This window comes from Lonchura striata, chromosome 14, assembly GCF_050655825.1.
Source record: "Lonchura striata isolate lonStrDom1 chromosome 14, ASM5065582v1, whole genome shotgun sequence".
NCBI lineage: Eukaryota > Metazoa > Chordata > Aves > Passeriformes > Estrildidae > Lonchura > Lonchura striata.
The window spans coordinates 2,549,653-2,559,674 of NC_140716.1; the positions used below are offsets into that span (position 1 = coordinate 2,549,653).

The 10,022-nt window shown below is 62.9% G+C and overlaps 1 protein-coding gene across 1 annotated transcript; it reads left to right on the forward strand.

Moving 5' to 3' along the window:
- Positions 1 to 17: 17 nt before the first annotated feature.
- On the forward strand, positions 18 to 10,019 carry FLII (FLII actin remodeling protein). The gene is made up of 30 exons (XM_021550530.3): positions 18 to 152; positions 1,352 to 1,462; positions 2,439 to 2,510; positions 2,638 to 2,718; positions 3,001 to 3,086; positions 3,229 to 3,390; positions 3,497 to 3,600; positions 3,700 to 3,875; positions 3,955 to 4,112; positions 4,220 to 4,304; positions 4,560 to 4,707; positions 4,845 to 4,978; positions 5,090 to 5,302; positions 5,384 to 5,563; positions 5,636 to 5,718; positions 5,798 to 5,872; positions 6,086 to 6,169; positions 6,235 to 6,406; positions 6,487 to 6,591; positions 6,795 to 6,986; positions 7,190 to 7,378; positions 7,468 to 7,607; positions 7,723 to 7,948; positions 8,128 to 8,282; positions 8,408 to 8,468; positions 8,552 to 8,680; positions 8,760 to 8,866; positions 8,988 to 9,093; positions 9,178 to 9,243; positions 9,403 to 10,019. The coding sequence occupies exons 1-30, from the start codon at positions 90 to 92 to the stop codon at positions 9,535 to 9,537; spliced, it is 3,798 nt and encodes a 1,265-aa protein (XP_021406205.1). The 5' UTR covers positions 18 to 89; the 3' UTR covers positions 9,538 to 10,019.
- The last annotated feature ends 3 nt before the right edge of the window (positions 10,020 to 10,022 follow it).

The window sequence follows — 10,022 nt, forward strand, 5'->3', positions numbered from 1 at the left end:
CGCCAGGCGCCGCGCGCGTCACGGCCGGGGCGGGCCCGGGCGGGGCCTGGCGGGGCGCGGCACCGCGCACCGCCCCCCGCGCTTCCGCCATGGCGGCCACCGGCGTCCTGCCCTTCGTCCGCGGCGTCGATCTCAGCGGCAACGACTTCAAGGTGCGGGGCGGCGGGAGCGGGGCACAGCCCGGCCCGCAGCGCCCCAGCGGGCCCGGGCCCCGCGGGGTTGTCAGGCCTGGCTCGGCCCCCGGGGCGGGGGAAGCCCGGCCCCGGCCCCGCCCGGGGTGGGTGACCTGGGGCAGTCCCGGTCCCTGCGCTGTGGGCGCTGCGGGGGCGATCCCTGACCCACATCGAACCGCTGGGGTTGAGCAACCCGGCCCTCAGCCCAGGGGGTCCCAGGGAGATCGGAGATCCCCGAGCCTCCAGCTCCCGGTCCCATAGGACCGGGCGATCCCAGCTCCCGGTCCTGTAGAACTGGGCGATCCCAGCTCCTGATCCCGTAGAACTGAGCGATCCCAGCTCCTGATCCCGTAGAACTGGGCGATCCCAGCTCCCGATCCCATCGGACTGGGTGATCCGTCCCAATCCCATAGGACTGGGCGATCCCAGCTCCCGATCCCGTAGGACTGGGCGATCCCAGCTCCTGATCCCGTAGGACCGGGCGATCCCAGCTCCCGGTCCCATAGGACTGGGCGATCCCAGCTCCTGATCCCGTAGGACTGGGCGATCCCTCCCAATCCCATAGGACTGGGCGATCCCAGCTCCTGATCCCGTAGGACCGGGCGATCCCAGCTCCCGGTCCCATAGGACTGGGCGATCCCAGCTCCCGGTCCCATAGGACTGGGCGATCCCAGCTCCCGATCCTGTAGGACTGGGCGATCCCAGCTCCCGATCCCATAGAACTGGGCAATCCCAGCTCCCGATCCCGTAGGACTGGGCGATCCCAGCTCCCGATCCCGTAGGACTGGGCGATCCCAGCTCCCAATCCCATAGAACTGGGCGATCCCAGCTCCTGGTCCCGTAGGACTGGGCGATCCCAGCTCCCGATCCCATAGGACCGGGCGATCCCAGCTCCCAGTCCCGTAGGACTGGGTTTCCATGGCCCCCAGCTCCAAGGCCCCTAGGACGGGGTGATCCCAGCCCTCTAATTCCCAATTTTATGGGACTGCTTCATCCCAACCCCACAGCTCCCAGTCCCTTAGGACTGGGTCATCGTGACCCCACACCTCCCAGCCCCACAGAACTTCTCGATCCCAAACCTCCCATGACCACAGAGCCTCAATCAGACTGAGGTCCCCAGGTCCTCATCCCGTGGGACAGGTGTTTCCTCACCCTCCTCCTCCTCCTCCTCCTCGCAGGGCGGGTACTTCCCGGAGCATGTGAAGGCGATGACCAGCCTGCGCTGGCTGAAGCTGAACCGCACGGGGCTCTGTTACCTGCCCGAGGAGCTCGCTGCCCTCCAGAAGCTGGTGAGCCCCGTGTTCTGGGATGGAATGGGGCTCCCCTGTCCCGCTGGGACCGTAGGATCCCACGGGAGCCTGTTCCCTGCCAGCCTCGTGGCTCAGCAGCGGGTGCTCCAGTGTCTAATAATAGCACTGAGCTGCAATGTGTGGTTGAAATGGGATGCAGGAGCTGTCAGGAGTGGGTTTGGAGTGGGCTTGCTCTCAGTTTCACCTTGTTTTCCTAGAAAACCAGATTAAAAACCACGCTTAGATCCTCTACCCTGTAGTAGAAGGGAAGGGTGATGGTTACAGTGGGGACAATCAAGGGTTTGGAGGCTTTTTTTCCTTCTTCTTTGCTAACGTATGTAAAAAGCAGGAGCTGGCAGCTGTCTGGCTTTGTTTTTCGGGTGGTTCATCCAGGCCCTTGCTGGAGTCGAGGCTCAGCTTGGCTTTGGTGGTGTCCACAGCACATCAGGGACCTCATCCTGTCCGTGTCACACAAACTGAGTGCTTTAATCGCTGCCAGGGAATCCCTCAGTGCCACTCCTGCCAGCCCTGCCAGGTGCTCGGGGGCCACAGCAAGACTGAAATCCTGGCATCCCACCCACAGCCTGCCAATGCCGTGTGTTCCTGAGCAGGCAACAGCCGGGCTGGTGATGCTCAGAGGAAAACATTTCCCCAGGGGAATTCCTCCCACCCCAGCAGTGCCCACATCTGCCCGTTCCCAAGGACTGGGATCTGTTTGTGTGGGCATCCCAGAGCACCCCAAACCCCACGGCAGGGCTGAGGTGTGCAGGGGATGAGGGATGTGGAGGCAGCGCAGGCACACTGGGCCAACCAACCAGTTTGAGACTGGGAGTGTCCCAGCAGCTCTGTGGGTGACAAGTCCCCAACTCTCCTGGGATGGAGGAGCCTCCACATCAATGTTGGGGCACAGCCTTTGCCCTGCACAGCCCCAGCTCCTCTCTCTGCTCACTGGGGCTTGTCTGGGACTTCCCTGCAGGAACACCTCTCCGTGAGCCACAACAGCCTCACCACGCTCCATGGAGAGCTCTCCGGCCTGCCCTGCCTCCGGGTGAGTGTCCCCCTCCTGCCTCAGGGGTCCCCAGGCACCTCTGGGATCTGAGGGCACACCAAGATCATACCTGGGCACCCTGGGGGCTCAGCAGGCAGCTGCATTCCTGCCTCTCTCCCCTCTGCAGGCAATTGTGGCTCGTGCAAACAGCCTGAAGAACTCGGGAGTCCCTGATGACATCTTCCAGCTGGATGACCTCTCAGTGCTGGTGGGTGCAGATTCTTCTCAGCTTATACAGGAGCCAGCTCAGACTCCTGGGTCCCTTTGCTGCACCGTGGTGGCTCCTTGTGTTCCTTGGGAGCAGCAGTCCCAAGCCCATGGCTGAGCTCCAGGGAAGCTGGCTGTCGGCAGGGTGACCCTCTGGCAATGTCTCCTTTAAAGGCTGATGCCATGGAAGGGCTCCCTGGGTTCCCTGTGTGCTGGTCCAGCTCCCTGGAGGTGTGGGTGGTGGTGGCTGGGTGACAACTGCTTTGTGCTCCCCCTTTCCCAGGACCTGAGCTACAACCAGCTCACAGAGTGTCCCAGGGAGCTGGAGAATGCCAAGAACATGCTGGTCCTTAACCTTGGCCACAACAGGTGGGTTCAGGCTAGAATAACCATCTCCCCATCCTGGCCATGGCCACATTTTGCTCTGGGTCCTGTTCTCTGCCCCTCCTCGAGGGAGATCCGGGGCTGGTGCAGATCCTAGGCACTCCTGAATTTCCCCACATCCCTGCAGCATCGACACCATCCCCAACCAGCTCTTCATCAACCTGACGGACCTGCTCTACCTGGACCTGAGCGACAACAAGCTGGAGAGTCTCCCACCACAGATGAGGCGCCTGGTGCACCTGCAGACCCTCATCCTCAACAACAACCCCCTCCTGCACGCGCAGCTGCGGTACGGCCCCGCTCCCCGGGCTGCCTCCCAGCCTGGCAGGGCTGGCACTGAGCTCCCTGCTCCATCCTGACGCTCCCTCTGCCCTGTGGCTCTCCCTGGTCCTCAGGCAGCTCCCGGCCATGACGGCCCTGCAGACCCTCCACCTCCGCAACACCCAGCGCACGCAGAGCAACCTGCCCACCAGCCTCGAGGCCCTGGTGAACCTGGCAGGTAGGGCTGGGGCATCCAGCCCCACAGAGCCCTCCAGGGGCTCTCCCAACCCCAGTGTTGGTCTGGCTGGTGGTGTCACCCCGTTGTTTCTGTCCCCAGATGTGGACCTGTCCTGCAATGACCTCAGCCGTGTCCCTGAGTGTCTCTACACCCTGGGCAGCCTGCGGCGCCTCAACCTCAGCAGCAACCAGATCACGGAGCTGTCCCTCTGCATCGACCAGTGGACCCAGCTGGAGACCCTCAACCTGTCCCGCAACCAGCTCACCTCCTTACCTGTATGTACCTACCCTTTTGTGCCATCCCTGCTCGTGGTTCCATGGTTCTCCCTCACCCCACCATCTCCCCCTTCCCCAGTCAGCCATCTGTAAGCTGACCAAGCTGAAGAAGATGTACCTGAACTCCAACAAGCTGGACTTTGATGGGATCCCCTCGGGCATTGGCAAGCTCACCAACCTTGAGGAGTTCATGGCAGCCAACAACAACCTGGAGCTCATCCCTGAGAGCCTGTGCAGGTAAGGAACACACCACTGGATCTGCTGTGTCCCCAGGAGGGAGCACAGAGGTTCTGTGGTCACAGGTCACCCTGGGCTGGCCTGTCACCAGCATCGCCGTCCCACAGGTGCTCCAAGCTGAGGAAGTTGGTGCTGAACAAGAACCGCCTGGTGACGCTGCCAGAGGCCATCCACTTCCTGACAGATGTGGAGGTGGGCACCCAGTGCTTCTCTGCCTTGGGCTGGCTCCACCACAGCCCCAGCACCTCCCTGGGACCCCAGGGCTGTAGGGTGGGCTGGATGAGGTGAGGGCAGGGAAGCTCAGGGCCAGTACCTGCAATCTGCCACATGTCAGCCCAGGCAGGCCATGGATTCCCTCCACATCCCCTCAGGTCTCCATCCCATGCCACATTCCAAATATCCCTGTGAGCACGAACTTCACCGAGGTCTCTGTGCCCTCCCTGGCAGATCCTGGACGTGCGCGAGAACCCCAACCTGGTGATGCCCCCGAAGCCGGCGGATCGCTCCTCGGAGTGGTACAACATCGACTTCTCCCTGCAGAACCAGCTCCGCCTGGCCGGAGCCTCCCCCGCCACCGTCGCCGCCGCCGCCGCGGGTACGCGTGCAGGGAGTGGGGCACGCGGTTCCTCCCTGCCCTGGCACGGCCCTGGCAGAGGCTGGGGGGTGAGCCCTGCTCCGTGGGGTGCCCCACGGGCGGCGTGGCCGCCTCTCACCCCGTCCCCGTGTCCCCAGGGAGCGGCACCAAGGACCCGCTGGCCCGCAAGATGCGGCTCCGGCGGCGCAAGGACTCTGCCCAGGATGACCAGGCCAAGCAGGTGCTGAAGGGGATGTCGGATGTGGCCCAGGAGAAGAATAAGAAGATAGAGGTAGGGTCTGGGGTGGGAGAAGGGCCCTGAGGGCATCACAGTGTGTCTGGCCTACCTTGGCTGCCAGCTGGGTTCTGGTTGTCCCTAGTCTGACCTGTTCCTGTCCCACAGGAGAGTGGGGAGGCGAAGGCGCCGGATCTGAAGACACGGCGCTGGGACCAGGGCCTGGAGAAGCCACAGCTGGACTACTCGGAGTTCTTCAGTGAGGACGTGGGGCAGCTGCCCGGCCTCTGTGTCTGGCAGATCGAGAACTTCGTGCCCACGCTGGTGGACGAGGCTTTCCACGGCAAGTTCTACGAAGCCGACTGCTACATCGTGCTCAAGGTAACCCGGGAGGACCAAAGGTCCCCTGCATCCCCTGCCAGGAGCTGCAGCCATCCCATCTCACACCCTTGTCCTTCCCAGACCTTCCTGGATGAGAACGGTTCCCTGAACTGGGAGATCTACTACTGGATCGGGCAGGAGGCCACACTGGACAAGAAGGCCTGTTCCGCCATCCACGCCGTCAACCTCCGCAACTACCTGGGGGCTGAGTGCCGCAGCATCCGGGAGGAGATGGGGGATGAAAGCGAAGAGTTCCTTCAGGTGAGGCCAAGCCCCAGCTCCCCTGTAACCCCCGACCCCTCCTGTCCCAGCCTCACCCCTCCATGCCCCCAGGTCTTCGACAATGACATCTCCTACATCGAGGGTGGCACAGCCAGTGGTTTCTTCACCGTAGAGGACACGCAGTACGTCACCAGGTACAGCTGGGGACAGGGGCTGGGGGGATGAGTGGAGCAGGCAGTGCCCCATGTCCCACCACGGCTGTCCCTTCCCCAGGCTCTACCGTGTCTATGGGAAGAAGAATGTCAAGCTGGAGCCGGTGGCACTGAAAGGGACATCACTGGACCCCCGGTGAGTGGCCAGGGGACAGAGGGACCTTACAGAAAGTTCAGCAGGATCCACCTGAGACACTATAGCTGCAGTTCTGTGGTGCAAATGGGCTATGCCAGCACCTTTCTACAAGAACATGGGTTCAAACATTGGTGCCCTGCAGGGATCCTCAGGATGGGGAGGATGCCCAGCACTCCCCATTCTCTCCTGACTCCTCTCACCTCTCTCCTCCAGGTTTGTTTTCCTCCTGGACCATGGCCTCAACCTCCTGGTGTGGCGTGGGAGCCAGGCCACGCTGAGCAGCACCACCAAGGCCAGGTAGGGCTGGTGGGGGTGCCGGGGTGTGGGGAGCTCAGCTGCCATCTCATGTGCTCCCACCGCAGGCTCTTCGCTGAGAAGATCAACAAGAACGAGCGGAAGGGCAAGGCCGAGATCACGCTGCTCACCCAGGGCCAGGAGACCCCCGAGTTCTGGGAGGTGCTGGGGGGCCAGCCCGAGGAGATCCGACCCTGTGTCCCCGATGACTTCCAGCCCCACAAACCCAAACTGTACAAGGTGGGGAGCTGCATCCACAGGGCCACCACCTGCTGAGGTCCTGCAGCCCCCACTCACCTCTGTCCCCCTCCCCTCTGCAGGTCGGCCTCGGTCTGGGCTACCTGGAACTTCCCCAGGTCAACTACAAGCTCTCCGTGGAGCACAAGAAGAGGCTGAAGGCTGATCTGATGCCAGAGATGCGCCTGGTAGGATGGGGTGGGGAGGTTCTCCCAGTCTGACCAGTGAGACTGGTTTCATGCCCCTTTTGCCTCCAGCTGTGCCCTGGGAGAGGGAGGTTCAGGCAGCAGAGCCTGGCTGGGGGATGCTCTGCCCTGTCGGGAGCAGGCAGGGTGTTTTCCAGCTGGGAAGGCCTGCAGGTGCCTGACCCCTCTTCCTGTGGTGCCCCCAGCTGCAGAGCCTGCTGGACACCAAGAGCGTGTACATCCTGGACTGCTGGTCCGACGTCTTCATCTGGATCGGGAGGAAGTCGTCGCGGCTGGTGCGGGCGGCGGCGCTGAAGCTGAGCCAGGAGCTGTGCACCATGCTGCACCGGCCCAAGCACGCCATGGTCACCAGGAACCTGGAGGGCACCGAGTGCCAGGTGGGCATGGACCCCTCAGATGGGTGCTGGGTGCCTGGGAGGGGACTGAGGCTGAGGGTCTGTTACCTGCTCCCCAATTTACACCTTGAACGACTGGACGTGGCACCTGGTGTTCTGGTCTGGTTGATGAGGTGTGGTTCGGTCACAGGTTGGACTCGATGATCTTGGAGGTCTTTTCCAGCCTTAATGATTCTGTGGTGTAGGTGTTCAAGTCCAAGTTCAAGAACTGGGATGACGTCCTGCGCGTGGATTACACCCGGAACGCCGAGACGGTGCTGCAGGACGGCGGCCTGGCCGGCAAGGTCCGCAAGGACGCCGAGAAGAAGGACCAGATGAAGGCCGACCTCACCGCGCTCTTCCTGCCCCGCCAGCCCCCCATGCCCCTCACTGAGGTAGGGCTGGGGACCCCCATGAGTCCCCCATGGCGTGGGGCCGGGTGCTGATGGAGCAGCAGGGGCTGACACAGCTCGTGGGGCCACAGGCGGAGCAGCTGATGGAGGAGTGGAACGAGGACCTGGATGGCATGGAGGGCTTCGTGCTGGAGGGCAAGAAATTCACTCGGCTGCCCGAGGAGGAGTTTGGGCACTTCCACACCCACGACTGCTACGTCTTCCTGTGCAGGTGACACCTGGCTTGTCCCCCTCTCAGGGGCTGCTGGACCACCTTGTCCCCAATCTCCCTGCCCAGTCCTCCCGACTGTCCCATCCCTCACATCACTCCCTGTTCCTGCCCTCAGGTACTGGGTGCCAGTGGAGTATGAGGAGGATGAGGAGAAAAAGAAGAAGGGTGAAGGCAAAGGGGAAGAGGAGGGTGAGGAAGAAGAGGAGGAGAAGCAGCCTGAGGAAGACTCCCAGTGCATCGTCTACTTCTGGCAGGGCCGGGAGGCCTCCAACATGGGCTGGCTCACCTTCACCTTCAGCCTCCAGAAGAAATTTGAGAGTCACTTCCGCGGCAAGCTGGAGGTGACACAGTCTGGGGGTGACACGGGGGTGCCCCAGCTTTGCCTCTCCCCCATCCCCTCCTGCCCTTCAGGCTGAGGCAGGGGACAGCCGCAGAGATGGGAGCTGGCAGGGGGGTGCAGCTGGGGCTTGGAGCTGTGTTTGGAAGTCCCTGTGCCCCTTCTGACAGCCACCCTGTGCAGGTGGTGCGCATGACCCAGCAGCAGGAGAACCCCAAGTTCCTCTCGCACTTCAAGAGGAGGTTTGTGATCCACCGGGGCAAGCGGAAGGACCGGGTCAGCGCTCCCCAGCCCAGCCTGTACCACATCCGCACCAACGGCGGGGCCCTCTGCACCAGGTCAGTGCCCCGGGGCTGCTCCGTGCCAGGCAGCACCCACGGGTGCCACGTACGGGTGGGATACCTGTGGTGGGCACAGCTGCTGGGTCTCCCTCTGATTTGTGCCTCGGGGGCTCCGTCTCCAGGTGCATCCAGATCAACACGGACGCTGCTCTGCTCAACTCCGAGTTCTGCTTCATCCTCAAGGTACTGCTGGTGGCTGAGCATCCTCAGGGCTGCCTGGGTGCCCTCCTGCCCCTCTGGGCAGCCCTGACTCCACTGTCCCCCAGGTGCCTTTTGAGAGCACGGACAACCAGGGCATTGTCTACACCTGGGTGGGCCGGGCAGCTGACCCTGACGAGGCCAAGCTGGCTGAGGACATCATGAACCACATGTTTGATGACTCCTACAGCAAACAGGTGAGCAGGGCTCAGTGCCACCTTACCTGGCTGACAGTGACCACCCAGGCCACACTCAGCCCTGTTCCTGCCCTTTCAGGTCATCAATGAGGGAGAAGAACCCGAAAACTTCTTCTGGGTGGGCATCGGGGGCCAGAAGCCCTACGATGAAGATGCTGACTACATGAAGCACTCACGGCTCTTCAGGTGGGCACTGGTCTGGGGGGGGATGCTCCAGTTTGGGCTGCTTCCCTGGGAACCCAGCCAGAACAGCTGCTCTGTCCTAACAAACTCGTGCCTGCTGCTGTCCCTGCCCATCTCCCTGCAGGTGCTCCAATGAGAAAGGTTATTTCTCCGTGTCAGAGAAGTGCTCAGATTTCTGCCAGGATGACCTGGCTGATGACGACATCATGCTGCTGGACAACGGGCGGGAGGTGAGCTGGGGGCATGAGGCTCTCCTGGGCCCAGATCTTCCAGTGGCTCTGTGGGCTAAGCCCAGCTGCTGATCCTTTCTGCAGGTCTACATGTGGGTGGGCACCCAGACCAGCCAGGTGGAGATCAAGCTGAGCCTCAAGGCATGCCAGGTAAGACTTCCCTCCATGCTGGGACTGTGGGTGGGAGGATTTGGGCACTTCCATCTCCCCTTGGGGCCCTGGTCTAGCTGCTGCAGAGCTCTGGGCTGGGGAATACCAACCCTGGAGGTGGGTGAGGACCAGGACCCCCACGGCAACGCTCTGCCCCAGGTCTACATCCAGCACATGCGCTCCAAGGACCCCGCACATCCCCGCAAGCTCCGGCTGGTGCGGAAAGGCAACGAGCCCTGGCCCTTCACCCGCTGCTTCCACGCCTGGAGCGTGTTCCGCAAGCCGCCCACCTAAGGGCAGGGGGCACCCGGAGCTCCGGCCACGGTGCCCCCGGCACGGCCGGACCCCGGCACCCCGCGCTGCCGCCGCCGCCAGGCTCAGCCTGGAGCCACCTCCTCCCGAGCTGGGGCCAGTGGGGATCACTGGGGCTGTCCCTCTGTCCCCTCTTCTCCCAGCACAGGGCCCAGCTCAGCCCCCTTCCCTTCCAGGGGGGCACAGGGGTGCTGTGGGCCCTGTCACACCCTGCTTGGGGATGCTGCTGCCCCGAACCAGTGCCGAGCTCCCCCCGTGACTGGGGGACAGGAGTGACTCCCAGTTTGGGTGGGAGGATGCTTTGCTAAGGAGAGCTGAGGGGAGTGAGGAGCTCCAGGGGAGCTCTCAGCCCCAGAGTCGAGCCTTACAGCTGGTCCCTGCTGTCCTGGGGGAGGGACCCCCAGCGGGGATCAGCCCCTCAGAATCATAAATCATATCAATAAAGGCTGCACTTCTCACCTCAACCC